At 43.9% G+C, this 19607-nt stretch overlaps 1 protein-coding gene across 1 annotated transcript in view; it reads left to right on the top strand.

Annotated features, from left to right (window-relative positions):
- Positions 1–19607, top strand: part of FER1L6 (fer-1 like family member 6) — a gene marked incomplete at both ends in the record, with an annotated part of 146181 nt that overhangs the window by 21134 nt on the left and 105440 nt on the right. Inside the window, 8 exons of the mRNA XM_082674389.1 lie at positions 4034–4154; positions 6853–6907; positions 7001–7132; positions 11430–11492; positions 15810–15888; positions 17203–17359; positions 17980–18166; positions 19183–19375. Coding sequence (XP_082530515.1) covers positions 4034–4154; positions 6853–6907; positions 7001–7132; positions 11430–11492; positions 15810–15888; positions 17203–17359; positions 17980–18166; positions 19183–19375 — 987 coding nt within the window. The remainder of the gene's footprint in view (positions 1–4033; positions 4155–6852; positions 6908–7000; positions 7133–11429; positions 11493–15809; positions 15889–17202; positions 17360–17979; positions 18167–19182; positions 19376–19607) is intronic.

Below are 19607 nucleotides of genomic sequence, written 5' to 3'. Positions count from 1 at the left end.
TAACATCTTTATTGGAGTATAATTGCTTTACAATGGTGTGCTAGTTTCTGCTTTATAACAAAGTGAATCAGTTATACATATACATATGTTCCCATCTCTCTTCCCTCTTGCGTCTCCCTCCCTCCCACCCTCCCTATCCCACCCCTCTAGGTGGTCACAAAGCACCGGGCTGATCACCCTGTGCTATGCAGCTGCTTCCCACTACCTATCTACCTTACGTTTGGTAGTGTATATATGTCCATGCCACTCTCTCACTTTGTCACAGTTTACCCTTCCCCCTCCCCATATCCTCAAGTCCATTCTCTAGTAGGTCTGTGTCTTTATTCCTGTCTTACCCCTAGGTTCTTCATGACATTTTTTTTTCTTAAATTCCATATATGTGTGTTAGCATACGGTATTTGTCTTTCTCTTTCTGACTTATTTCACTCTGTATGACAGACTCTAGGTCTATCCACCTCATTACAAATAGCTCAGTTTCGTTTCTTTTTATGGCTGAGTAATATTCCATTGTATATATGTGCCACATCTTCTTTATCCATTCATCCAATGATGGACACGTAGGTTGTTTCCATCTCCTGGCTATTGTAAATAGAGCTGCAATGAACATTTTGGTACATGACTCTTTTTGAATTATGGTTTTCTCAGGGTATATGCCCAGTAGTGGGATTGCTGGGTCATATGGTAGTTCTATTTGTAGTTTTTTAAGGAACCTCCATACTGTTCTCCATAGTGGCTGTACCAATTCACATTCCCACTAGCAGTGCAAGAGTGTTCCCTTTTCCCCACACCCTCTCCAGCATTTATTGTTTCTAGATTTTTTGATGATGGCCATTCTGACTGGTGTGAGATGATCTCATTGTAGTTTTTTTTTTTTTTTTTTTTGAGTTAATAATACTTTTTAATTATCACAGCTAGCTGCAGTACAATCACGTCTGTAAAGTGTTAGTAAATACAACAGAAATTAAACTGCAAATCAAGTTGTGACTCATTGTAGTTTTGATTTGCATTTCTCTATTGATTAATGATGTTGAGCATTCTTTCATGTGTTTGCTGGCAGTCTGTATAACTTCTTTGGAGAAATGTCTATTTAGGTCTTCTTCCCATTTTTGGATTGGGTTGTTTGTTTTTTTGTTATTGAGCTGCATGAGCTGCTTGTAAATTTTGGAGATTAATCCTTTGTCAGTTGCTTCATTTGCAAATGTTTTCTCCCATTCTGAGGGTTGTCTTTTGGTCTTGTTTGTGGTTTCCTTTGCTGTGCAAAAGCTTTGAAGTTTCATTAGGTCCCATTTGTTTATTTTTGTTTTTATTTCCATTTCTCTGGGAGGTGGGTCAAAAAGGATCTTGCTGTGATTTATGTCATAGAGTGTTCTGTCTATGTTTTCCTCTAAGAGTTTGATAGTTTCTGGCCTTACCTTTAGGTCTTTAATCCATTTTGAGCTTATTTTTGTGTATGGTGTTAGGGAGTGATCTAACCTCATACTTTTACATGTACCTGTCCAGTTTTCCCAGCACCACTATTGAAGAGGCTGTCCTTTCTCCACTGTACATTCCTGCCTCCTTTATCAAAGATAAGGTGACCATATGTGCGTGGGTTTATCTCTGGGCTTTCTATCCTGTTTCAATGATCTATATATCTGTTTTGTGTCAGTACCATACTGTCTTGATTACTGTAGCTTTGTAGTATAGTCTGAAGTCAGGGAGTCTGATTCCTCCAGCTCCGTTTTTCGTTCTCAAGATTGCTTTGGCTATTCGGGGTCTTTTGTGTTTCCATACAAACTGTGAAATGTTTTGTTCTAGTTCTGTGAAAAATGCCAGTGGTAGTTTGATAGGGAGTGCATTGAATCTGTAGATTGCTTTGGGTAATAGAGTCATTTTCACAATGTTGAATTAGAGTCTTCAGCCCACAGAGCAAACAGGGCGGAGAGGAGTCAGGGCCCTCCTAAAAGTAAATAGCATCCATCCTACTGTCCAGGGGCTGACCCCGTGGGAGACAGCGAAAACAAAGTCTACAGAACTTAGTGCAAATTGGTCTTTCCTTCTTGGCCTGACTGGGGAAGTTAGGACTTTTCTGGGTGAAATGTTTAGAGATTCTCAAAGTCTGTGGCTGTTACATCTGTGTATTTTGAGACATAATGGCTATGCCTTAATTTCCTAAAATTCCAATGATCCTGACGCATCCATTAATTAGCTACCCAAAGAGTAGTTGTTGGGTACGTCCCATGATCATCCTTCGTTCATTTATTTAGCAAATATTAATAGAATGTCTGCTGAGCGTAGGGTCCTGTGCTCGGTTCTGGGTATGTAGTGGTGACATTGGATAGTTTAGAGGGAAGACAGCCCTGTGGAGGATTCTTCCGTTTGCCCCTCCAGATCTATCTTCCACTCTTGTCCACCTCTTCTCTGTCCCAGGAGGCTGACCTCTATGGATGCACAACCCAGGTCCCTTCCCCAAGGGGGTACCCCAGCAGGAGGTCTGGGGGAGGAAGGAGTGTGAGGTCAGGACCCAGTGGTTGGATGTGTCCCTCAACTGGAGGATGGGTGCCCCTCCACCTAGGAAAGCCGACTAGACCCGACTTCCTCTCCTTCCACGTTCTGGTAACTGTTCTCTCTCCTCATTTTGGGGGCCTCCACGTGGTATCAGCTTGGCTGCCCTAGCCACAGATAGCTGTACGACCCTTTGTGGTTTTCCTACACCCCCACCTTTGTAAAAAGTCCTCAAGTCATCCTGCTGTGGACGGGCCATCTGTTATCCATGGGGACCCTGATGCGGTAACTGCATTACAAGTGGAGAAAAGTGCTGTAAAGAAAATAGACAATGTGCTTACGTGGAGACTATTGGGAGATCTCTTTTAGTGTGGTCTGAGAGGGGCTCCCTGAGCAGGGGGGTCATATGTAAGTTACAGCATCGAGGGTGAGCCCCCGAGGGGTGGGCAGGGAGAGCAGCTCAGGCGGAGGGCTGCCTGTGAAGAAAGACTCCAAGCAGAACAGAGCTTGTTAGAAGGGATGGAAGTCAGCCTGTGTGACTAGAAAGCACTGAGGGTGGGGCCGGGGGGCAGGTAGGCCAGGAGGAGGAGATGGCAGTCAGGTAGGACAGGGAATTAGAGTTGCGTGTGCACTTTGGATTTGCTCTAAGTGCAGTGGAAAGCCACGGAGGGGTTTTCAAAAGAGAAACATGATTTTTTATTTTTTTAAAGAAGGTTGCAGTGGAGCTCCTTGGTGAGTAGATTGGAGAGAGCAGAATGAATGAATCGATCAGTGAATGAGGTAGCTATGGATGACGCTTTAGCTCACTGCCTTCCTGCCTGCAGGCCTGTCTCACCCTCCAGCACGTAAACCCCTAGAGGGAGGGGTCCACGTTTTGTTAATTCCTCCATCCTGAACGTCTAACCTAGCCCAGTTTCTGGCATGTATAACGTACCTAAGAATGTTCACTGTAAACCTGATTCTCTAACAGTTGCTCCTCATTCTTTTATTTTTTTAAATTTATTTATTTATTTTATTTTTGGCTAAGTTGGGTCTTCATCTCTGTGCGAGGGCTTTCTCTAGTTGTGGCGAGCGGGGGCCACTCTTCATCGCGGTGCGCAGGCCTCTCGCTGTTGTGGCCTCTCCCGTTGCGGAGCACAGGCTCCAGACGCGCAGGCTCAGCGGCCATGGCTCACGGGCCCAGCCGCTCCACGGCATGTGGGATCCTTCCGGACCGGGGCACGAACCCATGTCCCCTGCATCGGCTGGCGGACTCTCAACCACTGTGCCACCAGGGAAACCCCGAAAGCATATCTTTAAATTCATAATCCAAAATTCCACAATACCAGGCATACAAATCTACTCCCTCTCTTTTTGGGAAACAGAAGATACATAGTATGTGTCTGGCTTTTCTGCCAATAAGATGTTAAGGTCCATGCGGTCAAGGACTGTCTTTGACCAGTCCTTGTACACCTTACGGTGACTGGCGTAGCCTGGACACAGGGTTGAGGCTCATATTGCCACAGTGTGTCATATTTAATAGATCTGTCCGTTTTGTTTGCTTTTCTAGATGGTCAAGGTGAAGCAGAAGCACCACAGGAGGGGCTTTCTCACCAGGAAGGCCTGGGAGGAGATCTGATTTCTGACAATGCTTCCACCTCTCCTGTCCCCTCAGCTCCTCCAAAGAGGAGGTACAGTATTGATACAGGCAATCAGCACACATTTGCTAGCACCTCCCCTCTGCCAGGTGCTCCTGCAGGCTCTGGGAGAACAGAGAATAACACCTAGGCACCGTCTACAGGAGCTGAAGGTCTGAGGCAGGAAGACTGAGTGTTTTGTCTCCTCTACTTTCTCTGTGGCAGTGCTGGCCAGGGTCCCGGCTCTACCAACGTCTAGTCTTAAATTTCCTGAGTTAAGGTACTCATGTCCCTCATTGTTCAGGAATGACAGCAGCAACAGGAGACAGAATCAGGTGCTGTCCCTCACCTGCTCTTTAATTCATCAAGATGCTAGATGTCTTGGCTTTGTGTTTGTCCCAAATGAGAAAGTGGTTCTTATACTACCCAACAAAAAGTCAGAACAAACTGGCCTTCTGCGTGCAATTTGTTGTATCAGTTAGCTATAGGTGTGTAACCAATAACCCCTAAGCTCAGTGGCTTAATATGAGCACTTATCATGCGTTAGTTTGGATAGTTTTACTGGTTCCAGGTAGTCACAGGTATATGACTGATGTGTCTGTTGTCATTTGGCAGTTCTGCTGATTTTAGTTTGACTGTTGGTTGGTGGTGGGCTGGTCCAGTATTGCTTTACCTGGGACCACTGGCCTCTCCTCCATACGGTATTAGATCCTCCAGCAGGCTATTCCAAGCTTATTCCAATGGTGGTGATGGCAGGGCTCCAGGAGAGAAAGTGGAAGTACACAAGATCTCTTGAGCCCAGGCTTGGAATTGGCAAAAGTCATTTCTGCTGCATTCTGTTGACCAATGCAAGTCACAAGTCTAGCCCATGTCACAGCAAGAGGAGGCTACAAGTTACAGGGTAAAAATCCTGGATACAAGGAAGCCAGTAATTGGGGCTATCAATGCTTTTAGTCTACCATATTTGTTTATGTCAATTTCTTGCTAATGATAATTCCTCATGCCATCCCTTCCTTTTCCACTCAGAGTTGTTATCAGTAGGGCAAATTAGTGCTTCCTTGTGTGGCACATCCTGAGTTGGTGTTACTGGGCTGTGACAGGGTGGTACACAGTGTATGTGTGTATGGGGAGGGGGGCAGGGGGCGGGAGACAGATGGAAATCAGAAAAGGTGATAGCTCAGAGCTTGACCCTTAAAAGAAGATGTGAAGTTTGTACGTTCATACTCACTGCAATGTCTCCTTCCCCCTACACGGCACCATGACAGCTACCACCCCCGCAAACCCCAGAATCAGGACTTCAGTTATTTTTTAATATCCTTTAACGGATCCTTTGCCATTTATTTCACTAAGATAATAGCATAGAATTAGTGGAGGAAGGCAGGAGAAAGAGAAGAAAGAAGTACGAGCCTTTTGCTTTCTCCTGGCCAAGTGCATCCTCCATCAGTTAAAATTCTACCCACCTACCAATGTTCAATTCAAATCTGACCTCTGCAGTGATGTCTTTGTTGCTTACTTAGGCTCTCATAAATTTCTCTCTTCTCTGAAGTTCTATCACATTTTTTTCTACGACATGTCTTACACTTAATAGTTCTCCCTTTATCTGCTTCGGTCCTCTCTCCCTTGGATAGCTTGCTAGCTCTGCAAGGACCAAGATGATGGCTTGTTCATGTTTGTTTTTCCTCTGAGACTAGCACAGAGCTTTCACATGGTAAATGGTCAGTACAGGTTTGCCGTTTTATTGATGAACAGATACCCTTTGATATCTACCCTTTCCTACGTGCAATATTTCTTTTAATCCTAAAAGCAACGCTATGCAGTAGAAATTATTATTTCTATTTTTAGATGAAGAAATTAAGGCTAATATCACAAAATTGGGGAAAACAAATATTCTAATTCAGATCGGCCTGACTCCAAAGCCTTGAGACTTATACTAGTTTACTCTGTTCTCTACTGGACTCAATTATAATCAGCAGAAATGGAAAGAAGTCAAATGCAGCAGTGTTGCTAGAAGGCAAGAGAATAAAATTCAATAGGAACTCGAGCTCAGTTTATATCCCACCCATTGCTGCTTCTGTGGCAACAAGGATTCTTCACCTCTTTATGTTATTATCCAATTTCTAGATGCCCAGGTGTTGCACATCTGTTTTCAATTACTCGTGACAGTCCAGATAAATGAAATCCCCTGGAAAGTGAAATCTTGCTGAGATGACATCTTGGTCATTCTTTGCAATTTTCTTTTTTACCAATTTTTTTTTTGTTCGAAAGCAATCACGAAACTCAGAATTGCTGTATTTACCAGAAATGGCAAATTGGTCCTCTGGATAGGATCAGACAGCAGATTAGGGAGATCCTTATTTAGACCCAGCTCTGCCAGTGATTTGCTGAGGCATCTCAGTTTCTCATTCTGTAAAATAAAAAATAAATGATACTGATAATCATACTTACAATAAGAATTGACATTTAGTCTTGCCAGGAACTGGGTTAAACCTTTATATGCCTTACATCTTTTAATTGTAGCAATCACTCCTTGTGGTAAGGGCTATTATTAGTGCCATTTTTTAGGATGGGAAAACTGAGTCATAGAGAGGTTAAGTCATGTGTCCATCTATACTTATCTCCTCCAGAGATGGAGAGAGAATATGTGATATAAATAAAAGCATGTGGAAATACCTGGGAAAATATTTTCATGGCTTATGGATCTAAGGTAGGTTCTTACTTAATGAAACAACTATGTTAAACTTTCTTTCAATAGATCAAAACTGTTGACTAAGATCCACGATGGGGAGGTCAGATCCCAAAATTACCAAGTAAGTGATGAGCTCTTCCTACCAAGCCTCCCCCAGCTCTTGTGTGAATGAACAGCCAGACCCAGAGTGTGTACACGCTGCTTTGTGTTGTAGATTGCCATAAACATCACTGAGGCCCGCCAGCTGGTGGGTGAGAACATCGACCCAGTTGTGATCATTGAAATTGGGGATGAGAAGAAGCAAAGCACAGTGAAGGAAGGAACCAACAACCCATTTTACAATGAAGTAAGTCACGGAGGTCACCAACTTCCTCTCCACCAACACACTCTTCACCACCACTCTGCAGCATTCTTCAAATAGAAAAGCCGTCGCGGAGCCTCCTTACAAAATTTTACAGACAATGGAAAGGAGAGGCAAGGAATTCCTCCTGATATTAAATTCATTGCTGTGTTTTCAATAGACCCATTTTCTTATTTCTTTAAAAAAAATATTTACTGGAGTATAACTGACTTACAATATCATATTAGTTTTAGGTGTACAACATAGTAATGCAATTTTTAATACATTATGAAATGATCACCGCAGTAAGTCTGATTACCATCTGTCACCATACAAAGTTATTACAATATTATTATTATTTTTTTTGCGGTACGCAGGCCTCTCACTCTTGTGGCCTCTCCCGTTGCGGAGCACAGGCTTCGGACACGCAGGCTCTGCGGCCATGGCTGACGGGCGCAGCCGCTCTGCGGCATGTGGGATCCTCCCGGATCGGCGCACGAACTCGTGTCCCCTGCATGAGCAGGCGGACTCCCAACCACTGTGCCACCAGGGAAGCCCTATTACAATATTATTGACTATATTTTCTGCGCTGTACTTTACATCCCTGTGACTTATTTACTTTATAACTGGTAGTTTATACCTCTTAGTCCCCTTCACCTATTTCACACATCCCCCCAACACCCCTCCCCTCTGGCAAACACCAATTTGTTCTTTGTATTTGTGAGTCTATTTCTGTTTTGTAAGTTGTTCCTTTGTTTTGTTTTTTAGATTCCACATATAAGTGAAATCATATGGTATTTCTCTTTCTCGGACTTATTTCACTTAGCATACTACCCGCCAGGTCCACCCATGCTGTCGCAGATGGCAAGATTTCAGTATTTTCTATGATTGAGGAATATTCTATTGTGTATATATACCCCATCTTCTTTATCCATTCATCTGTTGATGGACACTTAGGTTGCTTCCATATCTTGGCTATTGTAAATAATGCTGCAATGAACATAGGGATGTATATACGTTTTCAAATTAGTGTATTTGGTTTATTCAGATAAATACTCAGAAGTAGAATTTCTGGATCCTATGGTAGTTCTGTTTTTAATTTTTTAAGGAACCTCCATACTGTTTTCCATAGTGCTTGTACCAATTTCTTATAAACTCATCTTCATCTGTCATAAGCTCTGAGTTTATATCCAGTAAATGTGCTGGTTAGGGAGAAGATATACATTCTTTTGCATAGCAGAAACATTGAAAATTTAATTATTAATTTTGAAATAGGCATGCTGTGTTGGAAAGTACAACAGTGGTATTTTTCTAAGCAGCGCAAAAATTGTAAAGGAAAGCATCGAGGAGAGACACAAAGCTTCTAAATTTATACACACTAAATTCTTGTTTTTAAATAAAAAGATTAAACAGTTTTTAAAAATGGTCAGAGATACAGAGTTTAAAATGATATATGTGAAAATATATATGATATATGTGTTTCCCCCTGATCTTTGATCTCTATCTAATCCCTTAGTGCCCCTTCCTGGAGACAGCCATTCTCCCCAGGCATTTGTGTATCCTTTGCAGAGATATTCCAGGCCTGCATAAGCATACAAACAGATACTGTAGCCAAATGGTAGCATTCTATACACACAGTCCTGGACCTAGGTCTTTTCACAAAACAGTGTATCTTGGAGATTAGTCTGTATCTAGACATATAGTTCAGGGCTTCCCTGGTGGTGCAGTGGTTGAGAATCCTCCTGCCATTGCAGGTGACACGGGTTCGAGCCCTGGTCCGGGAAGATCCCACATGCCACGGAGCAACTAAGCCCGTGTGCCACAACTACTAAGCCTGTGCTTTAGAGACCACGAGCCACAACTGCTGAAGCCCACATGCCTAGAGCCTGTGTTCTACAATAAGAGAAGCCACCACAATGAAAAGCCCGCGCACCGCAACGAGGAGTAGCCCCCACTCGCTGCAACTAGAGAAAGCCCCCGTGCAGCAACAAAGACCCAACACAGCCAAAAAAAAAAATAAAAGTAAATAAATAAATTTATATATATATATATGTATATATATATGACATGTAGTTCAATCTCATTTTCCCTTCTTTGCTGTAGAGTTTTCCATTGCATTGATATATTATAATTTACTAAACCAATCTCTCATTGATGGGTATTAAAATTTTTTTCAGCCTTTGGATACTACTTTTAATGATATTTAAATGGCATAACTAGGGTGAAGAGTATATGCATTTAAAATTTGATATGACCACATTGCCCTCCAAAAAGGTAACAATTTGTACTCCAACTAACAGTGTGCAAGAGTACTTGTTCCCCCCTAGGCACTTCAACACCATGAATTGTCAAAAAATGCGGTAAACTCTTATTAATTAATTTTTTAATGAGAGTGGTAATTGAAAAGGCAGGCAGAGAGAGTATGCATAATAATATATAGAGAAAATCCCCAAATCACATTTGAGCTGTTAACTCCTTTCCTCTTTATCATTCTTGCCTCTGAGACTTTTACGATGTGTTTAAGTGACAGTTTTCTCCTTTCTGTTCTACACCTCAGCTCCATAACATCTTTGGCCTGAATGCGATATGAAATAACGTGCATGAAAATGCTTTAAAACTGCAAAGCTCTACAGATTTGTTGACGATTTTATTAATGTTTGCTTTGTGCATACAAGTCCTGGATCTAAATGACATTCAATTAGGCTAAGTGTAATCATTGGGAAATCAAGTAAAAAACAAAGAAGTGGAATTAAAAATCTTTGTTACAGATTTGGACTCTAATTTTTCAAGCCCAAAGGTCATCAGATGTTGAAGGAACCAGTTAGTAGAGGCTGGGGAATATTTCCCAGCTAGAAAAATGTGTGTGGGTTCAGAGGTCCAGGGAACATATATGAGGCAGCGAAATCTGAAATACTGTTTGTGAAACTCAGTGGAAGGCAATAAACATTAGAACTAATTTATTGATCCAAAGGAACCCCCAGCATCTCATACACTAGAGAATGAAGAACTTCATGCAAGTGTTTTGGACATAAAAGAAATTCTGAACACCCAAGCTCTTAAAAAGTTTGAACATGTATATGAAAAACTTCCTGAAATGTTATACATAGTTTCTTAAACAGGAGACACTGAACATAACGTAACTTTTCATTGATATTGAAGGACGGCCATTTTGAACGTCTCTTATTATGGTATATGATGACAGCTTTCACATTTTGGTTTTTCTGTGTTGCCTTTAACAGCAGGCTGTTAGTGGTCACTTCTCCCTTTCCTACTGCTGTCATTTTTTTCTCTGATGTCCTTGTGTCATTCCTCCATCTTGCAGCTCAAACACAAAACAATCCATGAAACAACTTCCTACCGGCCTCCCCCAACCCCATCAGTCCTCAAAACACACAACCCACAGCAAAGCACTACGCCAGTTTTCTACATGAGGAGCCTTCTACCTCACATTTGGGAGGCACTCAATAAAGTTCCAATGGTGAAACGTCTAGCACTTGAATTCCTTTTATAGTAACTTCAGGAGAACTCAGCTTTGGTCCCCAGCCCAGCGATAACTAGCTATATGACTCCAGGCATGTCTTTTAAATTCTTTCATCTTCAGTCTTTTTAACTGTAGAATACGAGGAGCAGTCTATATATTTTCTTCAACTCTAGAATTCAATTGCTTTCCTCAAATTAGAAATCTCCCTTACCCATAATTTCTTTTCATTCTTTCCCTGGTCAATCTTGGGAATTTCACAGGGATGTTTGAAGCTGAAAAATCCTGAGAAAATCAAATTTTAATCAAGTTCACTCCAAATTAAAACCACACTGTGATATACTTTCACTCATCATTATATATAGGCAACAAATAAATAGATAGATAGGTAGATAGGTAGATAGATAAATGTAAAAGAATTGAAAATTCAAGGGTTGGCAAGGGAATGGCTATTTTCATATGCTGCCAGTGGGAATGTAAAATGGCTTAGCTCCTTTGGAAAAAAATTTTATGCTAGCTACTAAAAATTTACAGGCATACAAGCCATGACCCAACAATTCCAATTCTCATGTCCATTTTAGAGGAAAACTTACAAATATGTTATGTAAAGATGTAATTGGTGATAGTCTTTTTCTATTTGAAAACAATTGAAAACAAATTAAATGACTTTCAGTAGGGGAGGGCCAATCAATTGATGATACAATTATGTCATTGAGAACCTTGCAGCAATTTGTTAGAAAAATGCAGATCTAAATCTATTCCAAGAACAGAGTTCTTACACGCAAGCCAGGAATTTATGGTCAGAATGAACTTTATGTTTTCCAGTACTTTGTCTTCGACTTCACTGGGCCCCAATTGCATCTTTTTGACAAGATCATCAAAATCTCAGTAAGTATATCATTGCTGGTGGGGGTGAGGGGAGGTGGAAGAGATTCTAGGCTGTGGGAACTCTCTAGGGCAGCTCAGTCTGTTTAGGGATGAATAGATTCAGGAGTGTGAATGTGGGTTGTTGAGTTTGAAACCAACAGAATAGAACTTGAAATAATCAGTGCAGAGGCATCTGGGAAGGAAAACAGACTCGAGAAAGGTTCTGTACTTACTGGAAGCAAGCTGTAAGCTACCATCAAGCCATTGTGTAGCTGACTAATGTGGGAATGTGAAATATATACGTGAAGTATAAATGACATCTTAACAGATTGTCATTTTGAGTTGATTTCTTTCTTTTTATCAAGCAAATGTTAGTATTTCTCTCTTGGGGTGATAGCCACGCCACTAATAATTAGTCACACCCCCCATTCCCCTCCTATTTGCTAATAAATAGAGAAATAGGAACATGAAGCAGGAAGCAACCCAATATATCAATAATGCTGAGTCGGAAAATGTGATTTGGAGCAAGTGGTTGCCATTTGAAGTCTTAATAGTTGCCTCGGAGTGTAAACATCAGGACCTGCCCACGGGGAGTTGGGTCGGCTACGAAGAGCCTTCCTCAGCCCTGCCGGGCGATTTCCTGTCTCCACAGATCAAGTCTGAGGAGTAGAGATGGAGAGAGCTTCCTGGTCCACACAGGTGCCTTGCTAGGTTGGCCCACCATGTAGAGGGCAGGAATGAGAAGGAAAGTGCCCGTGTTGAAGCTGTATTAGTCCAAATGAGGGTAGGGCAGGCCAACCGGGATCACTGCCAACTTCACATCACACCACTCAGTAAAGGAACAGAGAGCTGCGGATGGCTCATTGCATCCATCTCACCAGCCTGAGAAATCTCTGCTTCTCCCATGAAGAGCACAGTGGGGGTGTGTATGCCTTAAAGTGGTGGGGATGGGCAGGGGGCTTGAAGGGTAGGTGCTCTCTTCCCAATAAATTCTGAAAGAACAGAATTGCTACTTTATGTGACAACTTAAGACGTGTGGAGAATGAGGAAATGTTTTGAACAGTGACACCAACCCTGATCAGAGTTATGAAGATGGCAAAACTTGTCTTGAAGACTTCCTTGCCTGTCATTATCACCCACTCAATCTCTATTATATAAATTATACTATATTATATTACATTACATTATATGTATGCATATTATATATAAGTCGTACATTAAGGCTTAGGTAATAGTGGAATCATGATATTGTCTTTCCCGGGGGGTACTTGAAGAATGTGACTCTTGAGGAATAAAAAGTCACTAGGAGCCAAACACTCTTCACACGTGAATTTCAGGCGTGATGACAGGTGATGAGAAGATATTTCAGGACCTGGGACATTGCCCAGGATGTCTCATTGCATCACTCAGGCAACCACCTGTTTGTGGGATTGGCTTTATAACAGGCTCCTAGGGGACTGTCTAGAGTGCAGATGAATAGTTAATAGCTAGGTTTTTTAAAAAATTAATTAATTTTTGGCTGCGTTGGGTCTTTGTTGCTGCATGTGGGCTTTCTCTAGTTGCAGCGAGCGGGGGCTACTCTTCGTTGCGGTGCGCGGGCTTCTCATTGCGGTGGCTTCTCTTGCTGCGGAGCACAGGCTCTAGGTGCATGTGCTTCAGTAGTTGTGGCACGTGGGCTCAGTAGTTGTGGCTCGCAGGCTCTGGAGTGCAGGCTCAGTAGCTGTGGAGTATGGGATTAGTTGCTCCGCGGCATGTGGGATCTTCCTGGACCAGGGATGGAATCCACGTCCCCTGCATTGGCAGGAGGATTCTTAACCACTGCGCCACCAGGGAAGTCCAATAGCTAGGTTTTATATGGCATCATAGACAAGGGTCATGACTCTCTGCGGGGCAAGTGGATTTTTAGCAGAGGATCAAAGCTGGTATTGCCTATCTCTGTTCTTCTCACTTGAAAGAAAAGAATACTTTGGTCTCCCTAAAAGACAGTTGGGGATAGAGACTGAAGATTTTAAAGGGAAAACTACCCTTGAAAAGGGAGTGTTTAATATAAGTTTTCTGTTAGTCCATGATCCAAAAGTTAGCATGTCCAGAAAAAGTTCCATGTGGGAGAAGGGGGCCAGTGCTGTAAGCAAATGCTGTTGGGACAGCCAGGCTGTAGCAGACCCTGGTGGTGCCAAAGACCGTCTTCCCTTGACAGTGGCCCCAGGCATGCAGGGCCCCCTTCTCTCTGTGTGTGAGATGCCCTTGTTCTTGTACCTAATGCTTGACCACACCAGCATTGCCTGGTGCTCACACTGGGTGGATGATGTGAGGAGGCCTCCTGTTATTTAGAGATCCATCTGGGGCTCTGGCTCATTATGCCCATAGGGACCAAGATGCCTTTGATCTGAGAAGACAGCTTAAGTGAGGCTCATGTTCTTTTTTTTTTTTTTTTTTGCGGTACGCGGGCCTCTCACTGTTGTGGCCTCTCCCATTGCGGAGCACAGGCTCCGGACGCGCAGGCTCAGCGGCCATGGCTCACGGGCCCAGCTGCTCCGCGGCACGTGGGATCTTCCCGGACCGGGGCATGAACCCGTGTCCCCTGTATCGGCAGGCAGACCCCCAACCACTGCTCCACCAGGGAAGCCCTAGGCTCGTGTTCCTGCTCAGGGCTTTGAGAAGCTGCAGTAGCAGCTCTAAGCATGAGGGGTTTGAGGTGAGTTTTGTGCCTGTGGATTTAAATAGCTCCTCAACTGAAGCCAAACGTCCTTACTTCCCCTTTGTTCTCTAACACCCTTGCAAACTTTGGACAAGGGAGGAAGAGTGGGAAGGGAGCTGGGAAGGGCTCTCATTTTCTTCATTTTTTGAAATCAGTTGAATGTGTTGTTTCTTACTGCCTCTTTCAAAAGGATCTGTTCAGAAGCTACAAAAGTCTCTCACTCATCCATCATTCAATTAGTCAATCACTCATTAACTCACTGAATGTTTATTGAGTGTTTATTACGAACAAGGCCATGTGGTGGGTAGAAGAAGGTAGGAAACTGTACTTGAATCAAGGAACTCATAGAATTTTACAGTTAGAAGGAAGCCTCAGAGACCATCTAGTCCAACTTCCAGCTGGCGTAGGAATCCCTCTTCACCACCTCCATGACACATGACATGGGGTTCTTGGGCACTACTTGATTATATCCAGAGATGGGGAGGTCACTACTCCTAGAGTAGCCCATTCCATTGCTGGGAAGTTCTGTTATAAAAATTGCCTTTATAGTGAGCTGAAATCTCTCTTCCTGTAGCTTGGGAACCACACAGGGATCCTCCTCCCTCTTCTAGATGGCAGTATTTTCAAGTGTTGAAGACACTTGAGTTACCATTGCTCTTCTTCCACACTCTCAGTTTTCTCTTTTCTGGGTTAAAAGTTAAACTACTGGGGGCTTCCCTGGTGGCGCAGTGGTTGAGAGTCCGCCTGCCGATGCAGGGGACACGGGTTTGTGCCCCGGTCCGGGAAGATCCCACATGCCGTGGAACGGCTGGGCCCGTAAGCCATGGCCGCTGAGCCTGCGCGTCCGGAGCCTGTGCTCCGCAACAGGAGAGGCCACAGCAGTGAGAGGCCCGCGTACCGCAAAAAAAAAAAAAAGTTAAAGTACTCCTGATTCTTCAGCAATTTTTCATGCAGTGTGACTTCTGGACTCAGGCCCAGCTCTGCCAGCTTCCTTTAGAACTTCCTAATCTTAATAGCATTAACATAAAAATGTGCTGCTGTAACCAGCCAGGCACTGTGCTGACTTCTAATCAGACAAAATATTGAAGATGACAGCCTCCTTTGTTCTGACTATTGTACATGTCCCAAACTTCTCAAGGCAATAAGGATGAGTTCTCTGAGAAAGTGGTGAGCAAAGTGTTGTGGGATTTTAGGAAAAAAAGGGAATACTTTCATCTGCAGAGGATCAGGGAGGGCTGCTTGGAGGAGGCAGCATTTGCTCTAGGCATTTAAAGATGGATAGCATTTCAAGAGGCAGAGATGGGTTTGAAGAGTGGGCTGCCCTAGAGTTCATTTTGGCTACAGACAAACAAGCAAAAAAAACACGTTTTAGGCAGTGAGGTTTGATAGGTGTCCTTCAGTAGAAAATTAGCTAAAATCCTGCTAGGAGATGAGGTACAGCTGCAATACTTTGGATGCCCTGTACAGCCAGCCCTGAGGTTTGATAACCAAATGTCACTGTGCTCCAGATAAGTATGAAGGCCAGACAAGGTTCAAGGCCTAGAATCCTCTTTGAATGGGTTTGTCATGAACCCATTTCACAGATTTATCCTCAAAGAGAAATCTAGTGTTGTCGGACTCACCGCTCCATCTCTCCCCAGGTCTTTCACCACAAGCTGATAGGAGGTGTACTGATTGGCTCCTTCAAAGTGGACCTGGGGACCGTGTACAACCAACCTGGTGAGAAAGCATTGCCTCCCAGTCTCTCTCTGTTACTTTCTCTTACTGTGACACCTGAAGGTCAGTTAGTTTATGCGTTCTTCCACGTATCCATTTATTCAGTAACACTGAGCACCAGTTTTACAAAGTGGAGCAAGACATGTGGCTCTTTTACTCTAAGTTCACAGTCTAATGATGCAAATATCTTATATGTTCATACGTCCGAGAAGTTTAAAATTTTTTTTTCACAAATTCTGTCCAATTTACTGCTGCGAGACACAAGAAGGAAAGTTGGAAGGGTGTAGAAGTTAAGAATATGGACTCTGGGGCCAGATTGCCTGGCTTCAAATTCCACTCTGCTCTTTCCTAGCTGTGCAACCTTGGGTTAATAACTTGACTTCTCTGTGCTGCCGTTTCCTTATCTGTAAAAATGGGGATAAAATAGCACCTCCTTATAGGGTTGTTGGAGGATTAAGTGAATATATACGTAAGTGAATATATGCATAAGAATGTATACATAAGCACTTTATAGGATCTAAGCACAGAATAATGACTGTGACATGCCATACGTGGGTTTGCTGTAATTATTATTATTATCCCTGATTTGTCAGAGGAGCTAGGTAGTTTGTCCAAGGTCAAGAGCTAATAAGTAACAGAACCAACAACACACATAGATCTTCTCATGAAAGGCCCCTTCTCTTCAACAGTGATTCCAACTCACATGACCCCAAGGGGGCCAGGCAGTGAGCATCGCTGAGTGCAGTGGGCTGGGTTTAATGCAGTCAGGGGTGACACAGGCTATGGGAAATGGGGGGCGGGGCTCACAACCCCTGTGGAAGGAGTAGCATCTGCTCAACTCCTTACCACCTACAGTCGTGTGGAAATGTGGACTCTGTGTGGCCAGATCTAACAGTTTTTAAAAAGGTAAGCCTGAAGTCTAGATTTTGTAAGAGTTTTGAAGTTTGGGCTCACCGTGTAGGTCAAACAAAAAGATCCCTGAGCAGCGTTTATGGCCTGTGAAATCATGTGTGGCTTCTACACTGCATTAATGTCCTCCTCTCCGGTCAAATCTAGACTCCCGTCCAGGCAATTTCCACTGCGTTGAAGGCTTCCCAACTCCCTGTGGCAGTTTGGAGAAAAAGATGGAGAAGTGGGTAGGAAGAGAGGAGAGGAAGGAAAGGAGGAGAGAGAGGCAGCACAAGACTTGGAAATAACTGTGCTGAGCTGGCCCCTCCTGGGGAGTAGACGGTGGGGAGACTTCGGGTTGGAAGAGAACTGGATGGAGCGTCGGGGTGCATCAGTGCAGGATATCTGAGCTGTCAGGACTTTTTGCAGGTCATCAGTTCTCCGACAAGTGGGCCCTGCTAATGGACCCCGGCAACATCAGGACTGGCACGAAGGGGTACCTGAAGTGTGACATCAGCGTGACTGGGAAAGGAGATGTCTTAACGCGCAATCCCAAAACCTCTGATGCCAAGGAGCAAATAGAAAAGTGAGAAAGGCCCATCGAGGACCATGCAAGAGAAATGATATGTCCCAGTTTCCGTGTCTCTTTCTTCTCCCTTTCCTTACGGGTTCATGAGAACTTCCAAGTTCAAGGCCTGTCCAGTGGGGATTCTGCTCTATCAGAGGCACCACGATGTGTCTTATCAAAGGCATCACTGTCCTTTGGGAGGTCAGCTTCTAGGACAAGAACAGCCTGCCTTCCTGTAATAACCCATAATAGATAAGCTATTCTTGAGCCTATCCTATTGATCTGAATTTAGTTGATTTTTCTTTGAAGGAAGAATAATTTCAGCCACTAGCTCGTAAAATGGGAAGACTTTATGCGCCTCTTCTAAGTGTTTATTCTTTAATTCCAGGACCTGAACGAGTTTGCATTCACTCGATTTTTTTTAAATTAATTTTTATTGGAGTGCTGCGTTCACTCTATTCACACTCTGTGCTGTCATCTACACTAGAAAGAAAACTCACTTTAGCGATGAATCCTATCTTTTCAGATTTTTCTCCTGTATCAGAATTCTTCTTTCTGCCTCCAAATTGCCTCTGCCTTTTCTCTCTACTCTTTCAAGTGAGAAAGCTTTTTTATGTCTTATTTTTGTCCCCCGCAAGGAACCTTTTGATCCCACAAGGGTTTCCATCAGAGAGACCCTGGGCCAGATTCTACGTAAGACTCTACAGAGCTGAAGGGCTGCCCAAAATGAACTCCAGCATCATGGCGAACATCACCAAAGCCTTTGTGAGAGACAGTAAGGACCTCGTGGATCCCTTTGTGGAGGTCTCCTTTGCCGGACAGACGGTGAGGAAGGGTCATCACCAATCCTGGCAGGCCTGGACTGGAATCTTGCTCTTTACCCAGGACACTGCTGGTCAAATGACATTAAGTTAAGATCAAAATTAGGAAGTGCCCAGAGAGAGGAAGCTTGTCACAAAAAGGTTTTACATCGCATGGCAGGAAAGTAGTGGAGGGTCACCCACTCCCTCACGATTGGAGCTCGTGGAGAGAAGTGAGGGGAAGATCGCGGTGCAGCACCCAGGCAGGCAGGCCTCCTTCCTCACCTCTGGCTGCTTCTCCGAGCTGTTGCCCAGTCCCCAGCCCCCAGAGGATTACCACCTCCCTTTCAATCTGCTCTACAATCTACCCAGCTAGTCCTTGTCCTGTGTAAGCCTGGACATCCCTGTTCCCAGCTGTTCCCTGCTCAAGAGCCATTGGAAGTGCTAGGGCCTGGGCACACTGTCAGAGCTTAATCCTGGTTGGCTGGACTTGGAAGCTTCAGCTGACACACATGTTGTCTCCACCCAGCCCCTCCCGTTGGCAGGGTGAACCTTGGACTATTTCTATCTTGGACCCCATTGGCATATATAGGACATATATAAGCCCCATGTAGGACACCACCTCCATTGTATGACGAGGAAACTGAGGTCCAGACTAGGGAAGGGATTTGCACCAGGTCCAACTTTTATAAAACATGAAGACAGGCTCTAACTGTATCTGCTGCAATCCTGGAGATGTGTGGCACTCCTTCATACACAGGTGTCAAGTTCACCCCAACCCAGTGGATGATGAGAACTTCCTGAGGGCAGGACCTGTGACAACTCACCTTTGTCCCAGATGCCCAGCACAGTGTCTGGCACAGAATAGGACATCAGTAATGTTCATGGGGTGTAACTGATTTTCATGGGTGTCGGTGGAATCAGGTTCATTATTTTTGACAACTCACTTTATATTTCCAGCTGGTGTGAAGTTTTCTTTAGTCGGTCAAGGGCCCCTTTCATTTCCTTCCGTGGCTCACATTTTCCTGGCTTTGTTTTTAGGGGCGAACCACGGTGCAGAAGAACTGCGCCGATCCCGTGTGGCACGAACAGGTGGTCTTCAAGGAAATGTTCCCTCCCTTGTGTCGAAGGGTGAAAATCCAGGTATGGGATGAAGGCAGCGTGAGTGATACAGTGCTGGCAACGCATTTCATCGACCTGAAGAAAATCTCCAATGAACAGGATGGAGATAAAGGTAAGGCCGCACGTGTCTGACTTGGAGATTGGGTCTCCAAATGATTGATTTAGAGCCTTCGTCTTCAGAAAGAGAGGGTTGGAGCAGGCAATGTCTTAGGCACCTTCTATCCTCTGTGTGGTCTGTGGCTTGGGTTGGTTTAGGGTGGTGAACAGAGCCAGACTCTGGGAACCACGAGGCTTGTTCCCTGTCCCATGTCTTCCAGGAACATTGCTGTGTGTCCTTGAGGAAG

Source organism: Grampus griseus (genome assembly GCF_964374135.1).
Source record: "Grampus griseus genome assembly, chromosome: 17".
In the NCBI taxonomy this organism is placed as follows: Eukaryota; Metazoa; Chordata; class Mammalia; order Artiodactyla; family Delphinidae; genus Grampus; species Grampus griseus.
Note: the sequence above shows the minus strand (reverse complement) of the source record. Positions and strands in the feature narration are given on the sequence as shown.